At 52.4% G+C, this 23182-nt stretch overlaps 2 protein-coding genes across 7 annotated transcripts in view; one reads left to right on the forward strand and one right to left on the reverse strand.

Annotated features, from left to right (window-relative positions):
- CCDC57 (coiled-coil domain containing 57) overlaps positions 1–23182 on the reverse strand; it is a 118563-nt gene that overhangs the window by 69514 nt on the left and 25867 nt on the right. For 4 of the 6 annotated variants that reach the window (XM_057501869.1, XM_057501870.1, XM_057501871.1 and 1 more), the window contains exons 3-8: positions 18688–18796; positions 13908–14009; positions 12279–12436; positions 12062–12136; positions 8349–8549; positions 3927–4085 (exon numbers count right to left, since the gene is read on the reverse strand). In XM_057501869.1, coding sequence (XP_057357852.1) covers positions 3927–4085; positions 8349–8549; positions 12062–12136; positions 12279–12436; positions 13908–14009; positions 18688–18796 — 804 coding nt within the window. Of the gene's footprint in view, positions 1–3926; positions 4086–8348; positions 8550–12061; positions 12137–12278; positions 12437–13907; positions 14010–14446; positions 14883–17928; positions 18629–18687; positions 18797–23182 lie in introns of those variants that run through there. The other 2 variants (XM_057501874.1, XM_057501873.1) reach the window with 2 other exon arrangements.
- LOC130683627 (keratinocyte proline-rich protein-like) lies at positions 13994–15918 on the forward strand. Its single transcript, XM_057501875.1, has 2 exons — positions 13994–14073; positions 14876–15918. The coding sequence occupies exons 1-2, from the start codon at positions 14028–14030 to the stop codon at positions 15451–15453; spliced, it is 624 nt and encodes a 207-aa protein (XP_057357858.1). The 5' UTR covers positions 13994–14027; the 3' UTR covers positions 15454–15918.

Genomic DNA, 23182 nt, shown 5'->3' on the forward strand with positions numbered 1-23182 from the left:
AGCCACTTTCAGAGGATGAACTCTTCGGTTAATTTAAGCTGTTGGTTTTAAAACGAAGTAAGCCTTCGTCACTGACATTCACAGAATACTGGCTCAACACAAAACGCGGCCTTAGACAGTCGTGGCCGCAGGGCCCTTCCTGGCTACATCTCCACTCTGTTTCCTCTCCTGGCTCGTCCTGGGTCCTGTGATGACCACAAGCAGCAAGCTTTGTTCACACTGGCCAGGACTGAGCTGTGCCCTCTTCATGCTGAGAGGGACAAAGGCTAGGACGGGTCACTCCTGGGTCAAGCATTAATCGCCTATATTTCGGTTGGCAATGGAAACAGGAAGCAGAAGAAGGAGGGATGAAAAATGTGGACCTAATAAATAGTAACAAAAGTAGATCTAAAAAAGGGTCTAATACAGCTAGGTAGAGATTTTTTTATCCCTGTAAATGCAAAATATAAATAAATCTCTAAGATACCATTTGGTGGCCATGACGGAGCGACTGTCGCCGGGATTGCCTCCCATTGTAAACCAGACGCTGGACAAAGACATGGACAACAAGCGGGGCAGCACAGCAGCCCCAGAGGTGAGACTCACGAGGGAGAGGGAGCCCAGCCACTGCCGGCTCTCCCCTCCGGCACCTTCTGGACCCCTGCAGTGGAGCACAGGCCCAGCGGAGCACGGTGGCCTTGCTGCGTTGCAGAGACAAAGATCTGGCCGGGGAGGCAGAAGGCTGCAGGACTTCATGGGGCGGAGCACCGACAGGAGGAAGCACCGGAGGGGTCCCCTCGAGGCTCTGACTGACAGCACCCACGGGCTGCGACGGGCCAGCGGGAGGAACTGGGGGGCCACTCTGGCTCCCACAGCCAGGGGAATGTCCCTGGGACCAGCCAACACGGCACCCAGTGGGGACCCTTGGGGGCGACACCGGAGCAGAGAGCTAACCCGGCCCTGGTGAAGAGGTGGCCCGGGGCCCACCCTGCCCGAGGTCCGCAACAAGCCCCAGGCGCCACGAGGCACTGCCCACAGCCAGAACAAAGGTGGTACATGAGAAAGGAAGGCAAAAGAAAGCCCAAACGCTTGTCAGCCAACAGCCACACGCCTGACACCTGACGGAGCTGCCAGGCAGCAGGACACGTCAGAGATAAGCAGGGACAGAATCAGCAGACAAATGTGTTACGATGGCCGGAACAAGTGTATTCGGGGATTCATGGTGGCCGTGCACAGATGGGGACATGGGAACTACACTGCCGAGAATGACACTCGCCACCTGACCAGGAGATCAGACACTGCACAGAGCAGGCTGCTGGCTTGGCATCACCATGTGGCCGAACATGTACTTGGCAGCCCCAGAAGAAATGGGGGCAGAAAAGGATCTGTAAAACTGGTGACAGGATAAACACACCCACAAAACCTCACCAAGATACATGAAACCACACACGGTGAGTCACTGCACACCAATGATAAGAGAGAAACCACAGAAGTGGGGGAAAGGTGGGCACGCAGTCCTGCAGAGCCTCCCCAGAAGTGCTGGCAGCAGAGGACGGCGGGACACCAGTGACAGCTGGGGGGCCACCGCCACCCGGGAGCCCCCAGCCGGCAAGAATGTGCCTCAGGATGTAGAGGCAGGAGGTTCCGGGCAGAAGGCGAGACGGTCCGTGAGCGGTGGAGCACACAGCAAGGAGCGCAGGCGGTTCTGGGGGTCGAGAGGAAGGGCATCAGAAATGAACACTGGAAGACGTGTGAAGGTTTTGTTCTCATTTTTAAGTTTTTGATTAAAGGACTGTTGTCTGAGCAAAGCAAAACCAATAGCAATACCCATGTGACTATCTGTATATAAAAGTGAAAAGTACAACAATAGTAGTAAAAAGGGGGAAGGAAGAAATAGGGGGTCATAACGATTCCATATCACACATGAAGAGGTAAATTTTATTTAAAGGTAAACCGTGTATATTGTAGATCTTAGAACGACTATCAAATAATAAAACAGAGAGGTTTATATAAGACAGTGAAAATAAAATGGAGTCTTAAAAAATATGCAATTCATTTTTTTAAATGGCAGAAAAAATAAGAGGCAAAAAACATGAAGAAAATAGAAAACTAACAGCAAGTGGGACATTTAAACACAAACATATCAATAATAGCATTAAATTAAGTATCTAAACACTCCAACAGGCAGAGGTTGTCATGTGAGATTAAGAAAAGCAAGATGCAGCCATGTGCTCCCAATAAGAAATGCTCTTCAGACAAAGCCCACATCCGAGGAGAGGAGTGGGAAGACGTGCCACGCAAACACGAGCACGAGGAAGCGAGGTGGCTACTCTGACGTCACACTCGGGACCGAGGCGCGGGGAGTGTCAGCAGGAACAAAGAGGTCGGTCTCCTACCAGCCACGGGCGACTCATCAGGAAGCCAAGACGATCTGAAATGCACTTGATACAAGACTCACGATTCATGACGTTTGAACCATTAGAACTGAAAGACTGGTGACCCCAGGGCCTCTCTCAGAAACTGGTGGAGCAGACAGACAGAAACTCACAGGGACATAGAGGGCAAGAACGTTGCCCGTCCGCCCGCCTGAGCCTAAGGGGAGGACACTCTCTCCAAGTCCGCACAGATAGCCACTGAGATGGGACACATTCTCAAGTCACAAAACAAGTAGGTACAGAGGAACTAAAGTCACACAGAGTATGCTCTCTGTCCACACAGAGTTAAATTAGAAATCACTGGCAAAATGGTATCTGGAAACCTCAGACCAACAGGAAACTACGCAACATGCTTCTGAATAACCCCTGGGTCAAAGGAAAAAAATCACACTAAACTGAATAATAGAAAAGTGTGTGAGACCCAATTAAACAGTGCTGGAAAGGAAATCTGTGGCATTAAATGTTTATATTTCTTAGGAAAGAGGGGTGGCCAAAAATTAACCATCCAAGATGTCACCTTGCGAGCTCTCAAAAGAACAAGTTAAAGCCAAAGGACACAGAAGAGATTAATACCGGTAGACGTCACTGAAACTGAAACAGGAAAACTGAGGAAGATCAGTGACACCAAAAGCTGGTTCTTTGAAAAGATCTGGAAAATTGATAAAACTCTAGCAGGGAAAAGAGAGAGAAAATGCAAATGACCAATATCGAGAGTGGAAGACAGGACATCACTCCAGACTCTGTACATACTAGAAGGACAATAAAATACTATAAGCAGTTTTATACCAATACAGCCAACAATTAAATGAAATGGACAAATTGAAAGACGCAAATAATCAAAACTGATTCAGAAAAAGATAGAAAACCTGAATATTCAAATAAATACCCAAAGAAGCCAAATGTAAAAGCACATATATGGCGTGACTCCATTTGGATGGAGCCCGTGCTCAGGCCAGCCCAGCCCAGGGGCCGGACGGCCTGTAGGGGACGGGCAGATGCAGGGGTCTGGGCGGCTCTGCGTGCTGGGAACGCGTGTCCTCCTATGGCACGGGTGGTCACAGGTGTCAGGATTCATCAACTGTGCACTGAAAATGGGTGCAATTTTTTGTATTTCAATTACTCCTCAAGAAAGAGAATGAATATTTGTGTTTACTCAGTGTTCGTTCCTACTGCTAAGGAAAGACACTGGGACATTAACTACCGGAAGACGTGGAGAGCTGACTCTTCACAAAGGCTCAAGCAGCACACTTCTGTGGCCCTTGTTATAGACCAAACACCACCCTCCACGCGAAAGACCTTCTCCAACCACCCCTTCCGTTTGCCCCGTCTGCTTACTTATCCCTCCTCAGAAACTCAGATGGTCTATCTGTGTTTCCCATTTTTTTGTCTTTCTCCCCAACAGGATGTGAGGCCAGGGACTTGATTCTGTTCTGTTTTGTACCCTTAGCACCTAGAACAGCTCCTAGCCCCTAGGAGGAACTCAGTGGATAGATCTGCCTTGGGGACAGTCACCTTCCAATGTCCTGCTGGCATCTGGCCAGCTGTGCCTTGAGCGTCACCTCTTCTTCCTGCAGAGACTGAATCTGAAGGTCTTTGGAGACCATCTCCTTGGAGAGTCGAGCGATCTGGGCATCCCAGCTGGATTTTAGAGTCGACGCATCTTCCTGAAGTCTAGACACAGAAGGGGAGCTCTGTGAATGTGGACGTGGCTCTCACTCACTTGCACTTCCTTCTACATGGGGTCCCCACAAATACACGCACACTCATACACGTGCTCCCCACAAGTACACGCACACTCATACACGTGCTCCCCACAAGTACACGCACACTCATACACGTGCTCCCCACAAATACACGCACACTCATACACGTGCATGGCCTTGGAGGGAACGAACGCTACAGATGGGTGTCCTTCCTCGCTTACGTCTCCACACAGGACAGAGAGTGCCCTGCCCAGATCAGGAAACGGTGCTGCCCAATGAGAAACAGCCACCCACCCAGGTGGCCAGCCCAGGCTGGTGTGCGGGCCCAGTGGACCACGGCCTGCCCCTCGGAGCCCGCGCACCTGACTTGCTGTGGAGCTCCTCCCAAGCTCCAAAGAACACCTTGCCGAGGACACATTCAACACATATTTTCAAACTGAATAGTAAGATGAGGTTCTGTAGAAACCCTTAAGTCCCCTGGTAGAATCACCTAAAATTGGATAAACTTCCCGAGAAAAACTTCAGAGAAGACACCTAGCGACTTCAACTAGGGAAGCCGGTGTATTGACCTCACAAAGGCTCTGGAAGTTCCTCCTATTTGCCCTTTTCCTCCCTAAGCTGCACTCAGTAAGCTGTGGAGAGGGTGTTGGTGGTCATGTACTGGCCCCTGCTCACAGCCACGGGCCCACGGGCGGGCCACAGCATGCTCTGTGGACCGTGGACAAGCTATGGGAAGGCAAATGGCCATCAGCTGACAGGACCTTTAATCAGGGCCCCCAGTTCAGGTGCACTGAGCCCCAGACAAAACTCCACCCACACATGAAGACAGGGAGAAGGGACAATTTCCGAGACAGGGAAAACTTCTGTGAACATGTCGGCTTTAACCGGCCGGCCTGGACATCAAGGCCGGATGCCCTTGGCAGAGGGCCCCAGACACCGCAGGGGGCTCTGCTGGGTTCTTCCTGCTGCTGCCAGCTTCCCCCAGGTCTGTGTCCCTGCCGAGAGACCGCATGCTCCTCACTCTCGCCGGCCCCTGAGCCCTGGCACGCCCAGCACGGACGCACCTACCTGCTCATAGGCAGACCCTGCTGCGCTGGGCAGGGGCTTGCTCGGGTCCCACAGCCTCAGTCCCAGCTAAGCCAGGATTATTATCAAACAGAGGAAAAAGTCTTCTCTGCTCAGAAAGGGCTGCTGTGAAACCAAGTGGGGAAAACACTTTAAAGAGTGAGGTGGGCATGAAGGGGGATCAGTACAGGAAGTGTACAGAGCCCCCACCTCCAGAGGAGGGGGTGCTGCTCAGGCAAGACTGAGGTCCTCAGGGCTCTCCTGCTGACCTGGGAAAAGGCGCCCCCTCAGAATCCACCTGCGCACGGCAGGTAATAAATCTGGTGTCAGAGACATTCTAAAAGGAGTAAGTCTGTCAAGCATAGAATTTCCAACATTATTCTTAACCACCACAGGAAGATAATTTTTCTTCATATAATTTAAGCAGATCATTTCTAGAACAATCTGTCAAACTCATATTGACCCCTTGCCTAAACAAAACAGCTCATTCTAGTATCACACAGGGTGGCAAAGAGTTGGAAACTTCAGGTCCCTCGCAGCTGGGTTAGTTCCGGTACCAGGAACAGCAGAAGCTGCTCATCCCAGGGCCACCCGGCGCCTCTCGGGGGAGGGCACCCACATGCTGCCACCCACGGCGGTCAGGTGAGGAAGCAGCAGGTGAGGAGGCAGGGTGGGTGGGTGGGGGCTTCTGCCTGGCTGTGCCATGCCAGACACTCGGCCCCAGAGCCCCAAGCACACTGTGTCCAGTGTGATGGACAGAAATCATAAACAATCTTCTCCAGCTACACACCCTCTGAGCCCTGAGCTGTATTTCCAAAGTACAGCCTTCCTCTTTCCCCATTTGCCGACAGCCCCGTTCTAGGAGGCAAGGGACCAAGCCGAGAGGCGATTCATAACTGAGGCTTGTCTGATCTTCCAGGTGGGAAAGGGGAGCAGCTGGCAACCCTGGCAAGTCAACTGCCCAGGCCTCAAACAGCGTCGGGCAGCATGTCCCACTCCGGGCACCTCGATACTGTCCCTGCATGACTCCACGTGTGTGTTGGGTCTCCCCAGCTGTGAGAGAAGCTGGAATTAAAGAACCAAATCATTTCTTCTCAGTTTTCAACAAGAACCTACGAAATGATCTGCACACAGCAAGGGCTTTGCACCTATTTCTGAATGTGGTCCTGGTTATGGCTCCAATCTGCCAAGACCAGCCTGGCACCATCAGACCAGTGCTGTGGAGAGCGCCACTGCAGTCAGCCGTTCAGACCTGTGCTGCCCAGTGTGGGCCACGGGCCACACGTGGCTCCTAAGCGTGTGGTCAATCCGAACTGAAACATGGCTTCAAAACTCAGCACCAAAAAAAAAAAGCTAAATATCTCAGCAATAATTTTATCAGGCAAGTTTATCCTTTTTTATTAACTTTTTATATTGATTACTTGTAAGGATATGCAACATAACATTTTGAAATACTAGGTCAAATAAAATGTGCTACTGGAGCTCCCCTATTTGTTTTACCTGCGGGACCAGAAAGCTGAAGTGTCGGTGTGGCCCCGTCATGTGTCACAGGCTACGTGGCCGCACAGGACACAAAGCCCTCTCGGAGTCATTGGTTTTCACCTGGGGCATTCACAGCTGATGCTCTCAGGGAAGTCATCACAAATAGGCCCAATGAGACAGCAAGCTCACAATGCGGGCTGTTTTTGTTACTCATTTTTAAACAAGAATGTGGCTCTCTTACCCAGAGAGTAAGGCTCTCTCCTGGGAACACAGGGCACCAGGTCGCCCCGGTGGCCTGAGCACTCCTGCTGGCTGGCCAAGGCCCACCTGGCAGGCCACATGGAGGAGCCGGAAGGAATGCCAAGACCGACCTGCCGGGAGGTGCGCACAGGTAGAAGGGGGTTGGCCCAGGGCTTCCACACAACGAAGCTCTGTAAATCCCACAACAGCTGTGAGAAGGGCCCAGGGAGAGCCTTCCCAGCGTGGAGGAATGCCTGGGGGGAACACACCTCCTTTAGATTTAGTCTCTTCCGCTTCTCTAACTGCCCTTGCTTGCATTTAATAGATCAAACAATAAAATAATGTGTCAAATCCAAGGAAACTATCCTGAATAAGCTTTAACTTCCTGGTAATTTATGGTTACAAGAGCCACTATCCCCTAAGTAGAAACACAATTTGGCAGAGAATGCTCTGTAAAAAAAAAGACAACTATTTCCCAAGCAAAGGGAGAGGCCGGTTGCTAAACATGGCAAACACTAGCAAGCGACTTATTAAATTGCCTCCTTGTCTCCAGTAAACACAGCGTCTCCAGGGCTGCTTCCTTACTGGCAGTCAGGACACTGGGCTGGGTGACGGTTTCAGTCACAGTGGTTTCATGTGCATTTCTCCCTAGACGCTGGGTGCACTGGGACACAGCTACTCCCGGGTCATAGCCTGGCTCAGATGCTCAATGAAAACTGGGTTTAAAAAGAAACTAGTTAATGGAGAACTTGCAACCTTTATGCAAAATGGTTCATATGCTCTGGAAAACAGTGGCAGTTCCTCAAAAAGTTAAACACAGAATTCACCACATGATTCAGAACTCCCCTTCTGGGTATACCCAAAAAAAACTGAAAAAGGAGACCCAAATAGATATGCACACACCCACATACACAGAGGTGTTATTCAAAACAGCCACAAGGTGGGAGCAACCCAGGTGTCCAGCGACAGATGGATGAAGTGGTCCGTTCATCCAACAGAATATTATTCAGCCTTAATAGGGACATGAGGTCCCTAGGGGTGTCAAAGTCATATAAAGGAAGGAGGGTGGCACATCCCCGGGGGCTGGGTGGGGACGGGGCATCAGCATTTCCATGTTACAAGAAGGAGAGAATCCTGGAGACGGAGGTGGTGATGGTTGCAAACCAAAGTGACTGTGGTTGATGTCACTGAGCTGGTGCTGAAAAATGGTTAAAATGGCCAATTTTATATTACGTACATGTTACCAGAAATTAAAAGTGCATACATTCATACATATACACACATATACACACATATACTAACTACCCAATTTCAGAAATGATAAAGGATAAAAAAAAAAACGGTTAAAAAAAATGGCCAGTGAGCTTGAGAGAGCCCTGCCCCGGCGCCCACGCCCCTTATCTGAAGTGTGTGGAGGCAGCAGCCGGGCCCCCCGCCCGCTCACTTGCAGATGACAGCGTCCTTCTCCTTCAGGGCGTCCCCTTGCCTCCACTGCGTCCTGCGAAGCTGCAGCTCAAGGGCCTCACACTGCGCCTGCAGCTCCAGAGCCCTGGCCTCCAGCGCCTGCAGCTGCTCCACATGGGCGCCCTTCACTGCCGCCAGCACTGCCTCCCGTTCCCTGGCCACGCGGTCAAGCTCCTCGTGCCTGAAACACAGTGAGGTCCCACGCACCCGCTGGGCCCCAGGCCGGCAGAACCGCTCTGGGGCATTTCTCGCCCTCCCCTGGACGGGGCAGCTGCTAGCGTCCTCGGCAGAGTGCACGCTTTCTCTGCAGGGCAGGTTTTGCCTGTTGACCTCAGCAGCCACTGTTCATCTGCTCATCAATCCTCGTGTGAACAGATAGAACAATTCTTACGTGCCAGGCCCCTGGCCCACTCTCTGGGACTCAGTCCCATGGAAGAAAGACACCAGAGACAGGTGATACAGTAAAGCACAATTGTACCCCCTCCGCCCCCCATATTTCTATCAACACCTGAAAGCAAGTAGCAGTGTGTGGTGCCCTTGCACCCCAGCCACGCAGGCAGACTCCCGGTTGCTCCACCTGCTGAGCTGACGTCGATCCAGAATGTGGGGGCTTCCCTGGGGCTGGGGGCTGGGGGACGCCAGCGGTGCCTGTCCTCTCCGGAAATGCCAAACCTATCAGGACTCTGTCACTATAACAGATGTTCATCTTGACAATATACCAGGCTGTTGGGTATCACACATACATTTGACTGCGGATAATCATGACTTTTCACGCTTTTATTCTATCTGATTTCAATAAAAAGTAAAAAGCCCTAAAAATTATTCTACATTTCTTTTAGATTCCATCAGCACTTTTCAATGAGATGGTTAAGCCTTAATTAACTCAGGCACACACTTTTCACTGTAATTACAATCAACCCTCATCTGTGAGCTCTTCAGCATTCTCTACCTTGTTAGCAAAAAAATAAGAACACCCTAGCTGCTGTCCCCATTAGTTTCTGCCAGTATATTCTCTTCTCTTTCGTCAAGTCATAGGAAAGGTTTGACCATGATAACTACTGGAGTTATCTCCAAATCGCAGCACGACTGTCTGGTTCCTTTTGAAAGGCAGACACCAAGACTCCAGGGCGTGGATGCCCTCACCTGCATGAAGGAATACACCACCTTCCATCATGCTGGCTCCCAAATGATAGTTTGAGCAGTACAACAGAGTCACTGTCACAGAGCGTGAGGCGAGTGTCTGTGTCCCAGCTCTAGGGACATTTTAGAATGGGTCAAGTACATTAGCACCAAGTGGTCATCTTCTGGACTGTCTGTAGTAATTTATTGTACATGTGATCAGTAATTCTCAGTGTTTTGATGATACTCCTCCAAAAACACACAACTTCGCCTGCTTGAGCTGAACAATGAAGTGAGACTATCGCACAGCAAGGCTGACCGGGGAGCAGGGGCTTTGCCACTTGGGTGACCTGGTAAACAGTTTGCCTAAACTGAAATTAGATCTGCAGTTTGAGGTTCTGGGGGAAAACTGTAAAGCTTGTAGCAACAGAAAAGTACTTTACAAAGATGATGTTGGCAAAGGTGTGCTGGGCCACAATACTTCAGTTTCCCACTTTTCTCCCCTCTCAGTATACTAGGAGGTGTCTCAAAGCAGAAAGTTACCAGGTGTAAGTGTAAGAGTTATGTGGTAAGTCTTGGTAAAACTTGTATCTGAACTTCTAGAAAACATGAAAGTAAACAGTCCTGCCGACTGGGGGGAGCCTGTGGCAGGCGGGGGCACTGCACCTCTCTGCTTTCACAGGGTCGGGGGGCTACATCGTCAGCCAACAGACGGTTTACAATCATTCTTGTGGGGAGGCCAGCAGGTGGCTCTTAGCATATGACCTAGAAGGAGTTTGGAGCACGTGAGATGTCGCCCCAAGAACCCATCCAGCCCCCACTGGTCGTGCGTGTGAGCGAGATGGTCCCGAGCTGAGCGAGGACCCGGGCAGGCCTGGGCAGGGCCCGGCGAGCAGACACAGGGCCCTCCCGCCTCAGCGGGCGGTGCATGCCCGGGGCACCTGATGGTTTACTTCGTGATTACTGGATTTTATCGTATAGTACATTGTTCTTAAAGTAGGTACCGATGATTACCATATCTCCGTTTAGAAACCTTTCTGAACACGTACAGCCTTGGGACCCCAGGGAATTTTATTATTTTTAGTTTATTATGAATACACTTGATGTTAGAGGTGATTAATTCCAAATTTCTTCAAGCATAAAAAATACGTCATATTCAGATAAAATTCCTTGGGGGGGTGCAGTGGAACCAGGACTGCAAGGAGAAAAGGGGACGGTGTGAGGCCTCTGGCAGCGAGAGAGGAGCTGGTTCCCGCACTTCATAAAGATCCATGATGTCGGTGGGCGTGGAATCACTACGGTGTAGGTGTTTTAAAAATGTCACTGAGCAGTTTTATTTCTTAATGTCAATATTTATAAAATGCTAGAAATTATATTCATTTTTAACTATTTCAATTTATGATCAGAAGGAGTCTAGGCGTACAGCAGACAGACATGCAGAGCAGCAGTGTCCCCAGCCTCACCCTCGGCTGTGCAGGCCGGGAGGCCACAGGGCACAGGGTGCTGCGCAGAAGACCCGCACCACCGGCCTGGGCCGGTCCGGGCACGCCATTTTCTGCTGTCCCCTGTTCATGGGCACATGCTCCTCTCAGCCTCAGTCTCCCCATCCAGGAGCGGGCACCGAGCCCACCCTCGGGTGCTGGCATGTGCTACATGTGGGCAGACTCCTGTATTCTGGGCAACAGCTGAGGGCACAACCCCTCCGTCCACCACCAAAGGGCATCTGGACAGTGGACAGCACAGCAACCTTCAGCTCCATATCTGGTTACAGGGGAGGCAGCTGACGGACAGCCTTTTGCATGTATTGCACGAATATCACGGCAACAAAACAAAAACTACAAGAAGAACTGCTCCAGTTCACCGCAGGTCATTCCTGGCGCCTTCCTAAGCACCATGCAGGCTCTACAGGTGGCCAGACCACATTCTCCAGAAAAGCAAAGCAAATGATTCCTGCAGCCGCTGAAGTGCAAGCACGCTGCCCCCGGGGTCTGCAGGGCCGGCCAACCCAGGCCTGGGCACCCCCCACCTGGGCACACTCACCTGTGCCCCTGGCACGGGCCTCCCCTGCATGTGAAGCCAGCCCTGTCCTTCTCTGACCCCCTACTGCATCCTACGTCTCAGCTCAGGGGTGAGGTGCCAGGCACGCAGAAACCTGCTGCTGCTCTGTCAGGCACACTCCCCACACTAGGTGTGAGGCAAGAGCTTCCACGGGAAGGGGGGCTCTTGAGAGCCTAGAGAATGTACAGCCAGGAGGACAGAATTATTTTGCCACAATTAAAAAAAAAGGTGATCATATCACCAAAGTAACTGCTGCAATCTAAAGTTGATAAGCTGCTTAGTAACCTTTTAAGTTTTAAAGGTTAACTTCTAAGTTTAAAAGTTTTAAAACACTAAAAAGCCTAAACACGCCTGAAGAAATCCTCAACAGAGCATGAAAGCAGGCCAAAGCACTGGGTTCACGGGCCAGAGGGCCCTGTGCTGGGTGGGACCCTCGGCCCTGGCCATAGACTCACCCACAGCCAGCTCTCCCTCCCACGCCGGGGGCCAAGGACACCGGCAGCCAGAGACACTCACTTCCTCCTAAACGTTTCCTCTTCCTTCTTCCAGGAGAGCTGCACGGAGTGCAGCTTACACTCCAAGTCTTTTATCCTGAAAAGGATCAGTTGTTAGCAGAAGATGAAGACAGAGGACAAGGTAAAGCCGGCCTGGAGTGACCTGGAACAGGCAGGGTTAGAGCCCCACCGTGGACACACTGGCCAAGCCCACCCGAGGAGAAGCAGGGGCCCCGCACCGGGCGTCCTTCACGGCGGCCAGGTCCCTGACCTCCCAGGCCTGGTGCTGCAGCTTCTGCTCCAGTTCCAAGTTCACCGTCTCAGCACGCTGTAGTGACTCCGCAGCCTTCGCGCCGGCTTCCTCCAGAGCCATGAGCTCTTTGTTCAGTAGTTTAACCTTTGAGAGAGAAAAGGTAAGTCAGAGCACGGATATACTTGGGGCAAACCAGGAGTTAGAGGTCAGGCACTGCCATTCATCAGCATGAGAGGAAAAGAGAAATCAGAATTCAGGAGGCCACAGGAGAGTGGAGTGCTCCCACACTCCCACAGGAAGGCTCGGAGGGGCCCCAGGACCTCGGACGGTGCTCTCCACCCGACGGCGGGCCGCACGGGCCAGTGTCGTTCCACCCACTCCCCAGCCCCATGCGAGTGCCGTGGACGCCAGCATGGGAGGTGCAGGCGGGGGCTGCGAGGCCACGGCCCCCTGCTCAGCATCCTCCCTGGACAGTCTCTCTGGGCGCATTTCCCAGCTGCAGACTCTGGGTAACGGTAAAGGCTGCCACACCCGGACAGCTGTGTGCACATTGTGATGTCCTCGAGGGGTGGGTGTCCAGAGCTTTGCAATTAACTGGCGCAGCGGGACAGGGTCTGCACCTTGGGGATCCCCTAGCTCCACTTACATCAGCCACAACCCCAAGAGCGTGCCACTGTGTCACGGAGCTGCGGGGCACAAGGCAGCCCCCATATCCGCCTGCCCTCACTCCCGGTGTTCAGGAGTCCCCCGATGGGCCTCACGAGGGTCACTGTGGAGCAGCCCCCACCTCAGGGCCAAACGCCTGATGGCCTAGGCAACTCCCCCCGGGGGTGGAGCGGGGGGATTCACGCAGAGGGGCCTGATGTCTGTGCTGGGACATGAGGCCAGGTGGCCTGGCCTGGACCCCATGCAGAACCACCCAGGCCTTGGGGCCCCTGCTGGCTGAACACTGCCCTTGGACTACGACACTGTGGGGAGGCTGGCAGCCCAGGCCAGGCATCACCTGCTTCCTCTTCCCCTGACCCTCCAGCTTGGTCCTTGTCTCAGTGCTAAGGGTCAGGCATGCATGTGCCTCACACGGATCCTGGCAGTACCTAGGCGGGTGCTTTAAACCACCCACGGTCACGGAGAGATGGCAGCACCACGGCTGGGAGCATGAGCTGCAGACAGGCCACTGAACCCCGGGACCGGCCTCCCTGCTGTAAGTGGGCGACAACCAGCAGCTCCTCCCAGGCCCATCCTGAGGCGCCCACGGAAGGCCACGGCCAGCGACAGGGTCTGCACAGTCTCAGGCATCCCAGCAGGATTATGCGGCACTTTATGCCGGGGGCTGGGGGTGCACCTCCCAAGGCCAGGGCAACTGCAGCGGAGGTACCAGAGCTCCTCTGGATGGTGGAGTGGCCTTCACTCCTGAGCGGAGCCACGTGGCGGGCACCGCGGCGGGCTCTTCTCTTGCATGTCACCCCCAGCTCCGTGCAGTGGAGACCCCAGCCCATGTGCAAACAAGAAGGCCTTCGTGTGAACCCTAATGCGCAGCTCAGAGGTCACCTCGCAACTCAACAGGGGCTCTGGCTGCTGAGGAGGAAGCTGCCACAGCCCGAGGGCATCCCCGTACCTTTAGCTCCTGTGCCAAGGCCACGCTACTCATGCTGTCAGCCTGCAGGCGGAACTCATGCTCCCTCTTCCTCATTTCAGATTTAAACTCCAGCAGCAGCTCCTGGAACAAGAAGGGATCATGGTGAGAGGGCAGTGGGGACCCCGCAGAGACCCACAGGAGACACGTAAGCAAGAGAGTGGGCAGACCAGGGGGGAGCAGGGGCCCCGCGCGAGCGCCAGGGAAGTGGGCTAGAGGGGACGGCTGGGCGTGGGTCAGGACCCACTCCGCAGCATCCGCGTGAGTGGCCGCGGCCCCAGGGCTAGTTGCCGCCACACTGTGGGCTTGTCTCCTCTGCTTGGTCCTGTCAGGGTCGCTCTGCGCTCAGCGGGCCACGGCGCGTGTGCCAGGGAAGGCGCCCCAGCCCCACCTAGAGCCGCTCTCCTATGGGTCCCGTGTGTCTCTAACATGCTCACACTGCCACCCAGCCTTCCATGTTATCTGCTGGCTTCTTGCTACAACACGCAGCATCGACCAGCCCCCCCAACACCTCCTCACACCTGGCTCTGAAAACACGGTCTTCAAGCTTCACCCATAGGCTGAACCTAAAAGCCAGAATCAATGAATTATGATGACCACAAAATCGCTCACTGTTTGCCCAACGGGGCAATTATCACAGTCCCTTCTTGTGCCTCCTGGAGTTCTGAATATGAGCAACACTTATGGGGACCAGAATACGAAAATCACTGAGTCACTCATCCTGACACATGACAAAGGAGCGAGGCATTTGTTTCTGCTCCAGGCTCTGCAGGCTGTGGCCGCCGGGGGGCAGGAAGCCCTGGTGCAGGCGGAGCCGGCGGACGGCAGGCAAGAGTTCCGCCAGGAGTAGGAGGAGCCCACAGCCTCTGGCTTGGCGGCTGCGTCCACTTCACTGCAGACACTCTACTCATGCCCGCCTCCTGGCCCCCCCTTCTCTTCTCTTGCTCTAGGGTGCCTGCTCCTCAAGGACCGCCTGCCCCCTGTACTCTTCCACCCCCCAACCGTCCTGTCCTCAAGGTCAAGTCTCAGCCTGGATGGCTCCTCCGGTGATGCCCCGGCTCCCAGCTCTGTGCCCTCCACCTGCCCCCACCCCACGCCCCGGCTACAAAGTCTCCTCTTACCTGCCACGTCCACCGGGAAGTCCGGGAGACGCTTCCCACAGCCTGAGCCCATGTTCCCCACTCCCTGCGCAGTTCCCACCCCAATACTCGTCAAGTCCCCATGCAAAACCATGCAAAACCATGCAAAGCATTTGGCCCCAAGCCTGTGGGTCCGCGGCGCCTGCCTCCCTGCCTCCCTCTCCCATGCGATCCTGCTGCATGGTGTGCCCATGACCTGCCCACTGCCCTCCCCTGGGCCCTGCCGTAGGCCCCAAACCCCACCTCTCACTGGGGGTGCAGGAGGCTCCTTGCTGCCACCCCGCTTCCATGGCCCCACCCTCTGTCCCCAATCCAACAGCAGAGGATCTTCTAAAAACGAGGCTCAGCCCTACTCAGGCCCCCCACGCTTCTCATCTCACTCGGAGTAAAGGCCCATCTTCAGACATCAGGAACATTAGTTTTTACACCGGCCCCGGCTCTGGAAGTAAGGACACTTGACTCGACTCTCCAGCTTCGCTGTCCCGCCCAGGGCTGCTACTTGTGAGTACTACACAGCCACCCCACCCCAACCCCCTTGACCCTGGACACTGAGGTGAGGCTCTGGACACACTGGCACGCCTGTCACCACCTGCAGCCTTCCTGCACAAGCCCCCTTCTCAGGGCCCCCTTCCCAACCACCCTGTATAAAAGGTCAGCCCCACCTCATTTGCTGGCAGTGCCACACACAGGATGCCCTTGAGGCACTACAGGTAGGGACTGTGGAAGACCAGCTCCTCCCAGGGCGGTGGGTCCCAGGGCTCACACCCCAGCCCAGGTGCACAGGAGGGCACTTGGCACATGGTTTGAGTAAAAAAAATTTGTAAAATGAACAAATAAATCAATTATTTATTCCATTTTTCCTCCAATTACTGCTAATCAATGCAGAAGCAGCTTTCCTTAAGTGCAGTCTAAAACTTGCGGATATAATAAAAGTTAAATGGACTCAATTCCCATCATATATTTTATTTTTCAAGAGAAAAATCTTTATCGCAGTGAATCAATGCCACCTCTGACAAATCGACAATGGACACAGAGACCTTCAGAAACCTGAGACAGGAAAGCAGCCCCAAGGAAACCACGAAGGCGAGGAGCACCTAAGACCCGTATTCAGCCACAAGAGTGAGATGCGGGCAGCAGAGCAGGATCCAGGCAAAGGCACAGTGTGCCCGAGTGCCAGCCGGGCCCAGACGGTTCCGGGGCCACACTGGACAAATGCTGCCCACAGTCTGGCAGCAGTCCCGGGCGGGCCAGCAAAGCCCAAGAGCTGAGACATCAAGTGTCCTTCCTTCCAGAGGCAGGGATGGCATCAGAACTCTGCCCCCACTCCCTTCTTCCCTGGCTACTTGAAGACCCCCTGCACAGCCCCTCTCCCAACCGGGGAGTTCATGACCAACCAACCACTTCAGCGGGAACAAATGGCACTGATGTCCTTTCCCCCAGGAAGACAACAGCACCAAGCAGAAATTCGGCTGAAACCAGCCAGAACGTGCGAGCCCAGAGCACATGCCATCTCAGTATCTGCATTCAGACCCCATTTTGGTGGTGACAGGACAAGCGGCTCTGCCATGACTCATGATTCTCTGGATCATGCAAACAAAAGTGAGCCGGAACAGACCCCCAAGACCTGGGCTGCGTGAGGGGAAAAGGCCTCAAGGTGACAGCGGGAGGAAGGGCAGAGGGGTGAGGAAGGCCAGGGCCCAGGGCAGCGCCAGGGGGCAGAAAGGGGGTGGGCAAGGGCACCCAGGGGGGCGGGCGCTCCGCAGTGGGTTTCCCTGTGGGGCTGTGCAGATCTGTCACGGGAGGACCGACTGACTAAGAACTCCCGAGCAACACGCTCCCAGTGTCTGTAAGGAGCCCCTCAGGGATGCGGGGCCCGATGAGCCACAGCAGAGGCTCCAAGTGTGCACGGCCCGGGGAGCCACCCGCAGGCCCGGCCCGGCCAAACACAACTCCACCGGAGTCAGCACTGCCTCCCAGGGTCACGCGAGGCCCGCCTGCTGAGGGGGTGGTCCCACCCCTGCCTGACCCCTTCTAGAATTCCCTCTTTGGAAGTGGCTCTGGCGCTGCTTGAGGAAGCCTCACCACCGACGTAAGCCCCCGCTGGTCTTTTCTTGACAGCCAGTTCGGGCCTTGGCTTAGTGTCTTAATGACCTTGGGCTATTTAAAAAGCCAAACCCACCCATAATGTTCTTTGGTCCCTGAGAATTCTAAAGAAAGCGGGCTGCAGATCTCCAGAGCTCTGACGGACGTTGAGCATCATGGAGGATGAACACCAGGCTTCCAGAGGGGAAGGACAACATGCTGTCGGACGCGAAGCCTGGGCGTCGGCGAGGCCTCCGCTGCCTCTGTGGCCAGGAGATGCAGGCCCAGGTGCAAGTGTGGTCAGAGGACACTGTGTCCACAGGTGCCTTTCTGTCCTGACCCGCCCGGCGCCTCTCAGGCCAACGATGCTGTGCCCTGGGGCAGTGGGCCAGGCGGCCAGGCAGCCAGGCCCCAGCCAGCTGGCGCGACAGGTCTGCCCTTGAGAGCTGCCCACCCCAGTGCCTGGAGCAGAGCCAGCGCGGGCAGGCAGGCCCTACACCCCCGGCCCAAGGCAATTCGCCGGGAGACAAGGGGACAGCTCTGAGTGCAGTGGCCCTGAGAAGGGCAGGGGCAGGACACAGCACAGGCCAGCTTCTGGACCAGGCTCCTTCTCCGGTATCACAGGCAGGAGTCTAAAGATAAGACGTGGGCAGCCGTCCCGGGGCAGCAATAGCACGGCTAAGGGGTTACATGCTGGACGCATCTTGAGCTCAAACGACAGCTCTGCCACTCGTGAGGATGCCCGGCAGGTTCATCAGCCCCTCTGGGCCTCGGTTCCCTACCTGTGAGAGCGCAGATCAGGGCCGTGTGCCTGCTGTGAGGAGTAGATACGCTCACACATGTGCCCAGGAGCTTCATGGAGCCACTCGCCCTAAACACCTGCCATTGCCATGACGACACAGCTGGAGGGAAAGCAGGCAGAGCCCGTCACCTGCACCCACGCAGCCCCACGCAGCCCCGCACACACGGAGCTCTGCCAGACATGGGCTCCGGCCATGGAAGCAGAAGCTATCCTCTGACCGCAGCCCGGCACAGCTCGGCCTCTCCAGTGTGCAGGCTGAGTTCCAACGACACAGGAGAAATTCTGTTGACAGGCTTAAGTGTCACCCGGCAGCTGAAACATCTATATTTAAACTTATGATTACTTATTTTTCTGTTGAAAAAAATACAGTCATCACAATTTGAGTTCCCAGCTTTTTCCACAGTAAATAACTCAAATTTTAACCTTTTTTTAAGTTAAAATTTTCTTAAGGTAAAAAAGTATTGAATTTAATACTTTTCTTATAAAATAAATAAGGGAGGAACTGCTCATTCATTTCTGGGGAGAACACTGTGGGGGCTGCAGGAGGAGGGCTGGACACCCCGTCCCACTTCCTGCGGCCACCCCGGCACAGAGCTCTGCTCCTGTGACCTGGCTTCGGCCCCGGGGACACCGCACGGCGAACGAGTGAGCGGCGGTCTCTCCCTGACCCGGCACGAGTCTGGTGTCAAAGCAGTGGCAGGGCAGGCACCCGAGAGGGCGCGGGCTCCCGCGTGCCCACCTGCCTCTGCAGAGCCAGGTCCCCGTCGAGCTCCCGGAGCTTCCTCTCCAGCTTCCGTTTCAGGGCCTCGTACTGTCCCCGCTGCTGGCCAACCTCGCCATTCTTGTCACTGGGTAGAAAGTGCAGCACAAGAAAAGTCACAGTCGATAGTCTCCAGACAGACACATTTCCGTGCAGACTGAGCGCTCCACTCCTGCAGCGGCTCCAGCGGGACCCGGAGGGGCAGGCCTCCCCGCCCCTGGCCCTGCACGCCGCACCCAGGCAGGCGCCGCCTGCAAAGGAGAGCGCAGGATGACCCCCAGGGCCTCGCGAGGTCCTTCCCAAAGCATCCGGGTGCTTGCTGGGCACACCGAGAACCAGAAAAATCTCAACTCAAGTGGCATAAGGCAATCAGCAGATGCTAACACCAAGATGACACAGACATTAAAATTATTTAACCAGGATTTTAAAGCAGCCATCACAAAAATTCTTTAACAAGCAATTTAGTATATTCTTTTATTTAATTTTTTTGTGGAAAGGCCACATAGTTTTATTCATATTTTTAAAAATTTTTTTGAATTTTTGTATCATTAATCTACAATTACATGAGCAACATTATGGTTACTAGACTACCCCCATCACCAAGTCCCCCCCTCATACCCCACTACAGTCACTGTCCATCAGCGCAGTAAGATGCTGTAGAGTCACTACTTGTCTTCTCTGTGTTGCACAGCCCTCCCCGTCCCCCCACCCCCTACGTTATGTGTGCTAATCCTAATGCCCCCTTTACCCCCTTATCCCTCCCTTCCCACCCACCCTCCCCAGTCCCTTTCCCTTTGGTAACTGTTAGTCCACTCTCGGGTGCTGTGAGTCTGCTGCTGTTTTGTTCCTTCAGTTTTTTTCTTCGTTCTTATACTCAATTTAGTATATTCTTAAACAAATGGAAAAATAGAAACTCTCAGTGAAGAAAAAATTACAAAGAATCAAATGGAAATTTGAGAACTAAGAGGGACGATAACCAAAATATTCACTAGACGGGCTCAGTGGTCCCCTGAATATGACAGAGAAAAGAATCAGCGAACTTGAAGACAGAACAACAGAAATTATTCCATCTGAAGAACAGAGAGAAATAGCCTTAAAAAAAAAAAAAGAAAAAAAGAAAAGAGCCTCAGGAACCTGTGGGACAATAACAATTAATCCGACATTTGTCACTGATTTCCAGAATGGAATGAAAAAGAGGGTGGGGCTGTGTGATATAATGCATCACTCAGATGACAAAATATATATTCCCCAGGTGTAACCGGTCTTCACCGCAGCTCCTGAAAACGCTGCAGTCTTAAAGCGGAAACAGGTGTCTTGTCGTGTCCGTGAGAGACTTTTGGTTCCTACCCAGGTACAGGGACTGGAGGCTGAATCAGCCAATGGCCGATGATTCATCAATCGCGCCTCTGCAGTGGCCACGCCCTCACAAAAACCCACGAGAAGAGCTTGTCGCTCTCCCGGGTCCTGCTTCTCTGCAGACAGAGCTTCCTCGTTTGGGGAACCTGAACCCATCCACACACCACGGGCCAGGCCCCATGCTCCACAGGATAGAAGTTCCTTTATTTGGGAACTTGCCCTATGTTTCTCTTCATCTGGCTGCTAACTTGTATCCTTTATGGTATCTTTAATTACACTGGTAAAGTTAAGTGTTTTCCTGAGTTCTGTGAGCTGCTCTAGCAAATGAGTCAGACTGCCGGGAGCCATGCTACTCAAGCTGTGTAGCGAAGCTCAGGCTGGAAGACGACCCCCACAAAGCAGGGGCCTTCGCAGCTGGCTCCCCCGTTACCCACCTTGATTTTGTTATTCTCCATTATACTATTGGCTTTGTCTTTGCTTGCATTGTTGCCAAGGGCTAAGCTAACCTTTGCTAAGCAGCACGGAAAGGAGGAGAACATAAACTTCCCAGAAGCTTTTCAGGACAGTGGTCCTGAAGAATAGAACACGCAGAGGCCAGATGGCAATCTTGGCATAGAATACCAAAACCTGCAGGTAGCTAGTCAAACACTGACTACCCCATCTCCACCTAAGTGGGAATGCCCCCCCTCTTTTATTTTTTAATGCTAGTGAAATTAGTGATGAAGAGTTTTATAGGAAAATTAGAGAAATAGAGTTATAGGGGAATACTGAATAGAATGACCCTGTCTGACACTTAATGAATTTTCTCATGTTTTCTTCTATTTGCTACTTCTATAGCTTTTCTTCTTCCTTCCTAATTATAGTCCTTTACTAGAATTCGTGCCTATATGTGAAATTACCAAATACCATAATTTTTCAAGAAGTAAAAATATCTCAAGAAAAGAGCTGGGCCTGGAAGCCACAGGGCATAAATCTGCAAAGAAGTAAAAAGCTAACATTTTCAAAGAACATTACTTCTCTCTCACTTACCAGCTTTACATCTCCCTGTATGGCCCCAGAAGATGGCTGGTTAGCCAGAGACGGGTAAGATTCCTCAAGGGAGGAACAACCTAAGACAGGCACAGTTGCAGGGGGGCCAGCAGGTGAGAAAATGGGGGCCAACAGAGGTGAGGCTTAGAACCTCAGCCCCCCAGTTTTGAGATAAATCTTCTACACCCGTGGATGTTTTGTTGCCCTTGTTCAGCTTGGATTAATACCTGGTCTGTAGGCACAAACCTGATCATCTACACCTGCCTTCTTACAGTTCTAAATCATGCTTTCTATCTATATCTTGCATTTACCTACTACATCAACATTTTATTAGATTCATATATAAAGTACAAAAATCAAATGAATAATCATACATCATATTTGACTTGATTGTTTATAGTTTAAGGTTTGTAGTTAAAACAGAAACAGTTTCTATGATATGAATGCCCTTGCATTGTTCACCATGTAAGAACTTGTTAAGTCCCTGCAGTAGTGGAGTCATGGAGACCTGTGTAGCATATGTCAGGGAGATTTTGGTATCCACACAGAAGAAAGAGAAATGTAGATAAGAAGGAGAAATTTAGTTTGCTGCCTACTGTGCCCTATAAAGGGGTATAAGGTGAAGATATGAGTTTATGATTTTAGATTGATTATAAATTTATTAAAGCCTCTAAGAATATTTTTGTGGGAAAGAATCCTAGCTAACTGTGGCACTAGGTGACCTGTATTCCACCCTGAGCTGATAGACTCCATAGTCGCTGCTACATACTGCACGCTCCTGCGGTCACATGCACTACTTAGAAACTGCGTTGCATAGAAACGTAAAACACAATAGAGTACATGTTGCTAGGAAAAGCTTCGGTCAAGGAACAGAGAATGATCACCTGTCTAACGCTTGACCAACCATGAATAGACTAGAAAGAAGAAGAAAGAAAAAAGCTTGCCTATACTAATTAATCAACTGCCTATACTAATTAATCAACAGAACAATAAAAAATAATCATATCCTTGTGCAAAATGGTATAAATAAAGCTGTCATCGGCACTTTGTTGAGAGACCACCTCCAACTAACTCCGTGTCCTGTCTCTCCATATGCCAACTCTGTCCTGCACCTTCGGGCATCCCACCCCTAGGCTGGAGCTGGACTCCCACATCAGACCTTATGGGGAGGTCATGGGAACCTCCAATCTGTAGCTGGTGGGTCAGAAGCTCAGGGAACTGCTTGGGGCTTGCAACTGGCTTCTGGAGTGGGAAGTGGAGGCAGTCTTGTAGGATGGAGCCCTTAACTTGGGGAATCTGGTGCTGTCTCAGAGTGCATAGTGTCAGAACTGAGTTGAGTTCTCTGACACCCTGCCAGTGTTTGAGATTTGTTTGGTGTTGTGTGTGGGAAGACCCCCTCTCACACACACACACACACACACACACACACACACACACATTGGAATTGGGTCTGGTAACCCAAAAGGAGATGTACTATCACTGCTATATCCTATTACTGCTGTGTATACTATTGTTGTGTGTGTATGAAAAAATACATTTGATGTCAGAAGTGGGATTTGCTAGAATAGCCCAGGCTCACAGAAACGTGGTTTTTGAAAAGAAAGAATGGAAGGGCAGGGGATGAGGGGGAATCTTTGATGTCTGGATGGCTGCCCACCCACGGTAAGAAACAGCAGCCATGCTGCAATCAGTCACTAAAGGGAAAGGTTACCAGGGGAATTCAGAAATGGCAGTGGACCCAACTCCTAAGGAGTCGGCTCCCTGGGTAAGTAAGGAAATGCAAACTACTTAGAAGCAGGCTGAATACACCATCCCTGGTTATTGTTATCTGTAATAGCCAAAATGGAAATAAAAGAAAGCACTGGGTGAGGCCTTGATGCTGAACCAAGCTTGGATTCAGGTCCATCTGAGCTTCAGCCATAAGCCTCAAAGTTGCCTAGAAAGGGAAAAATTATGTCAGAGCAACAGAAAGTACCTCTAAAACCTCTGGTCATCAAGAAGACAGTTAATGTGCAGGGAAGTGAGAGGCAGGGAATGGCTGAGACCAGGGATACAGTGGGAAGGAACTGGCTCGTTTCGTGGATCAGTA

This window comes from Manis pentadactyla, chromosome 4 (assembly GCF_030020395.1).
Source record: "Manis pentadactyla isolate mManPen7 chromosome 4, mManPen7.hap1, whole genome shotgun sequence".
NCBI lineage: Eukaryota > Metazoa > Chordata > Mammalia > Pholidota > Manidae > Manis > Manis pentadactyla.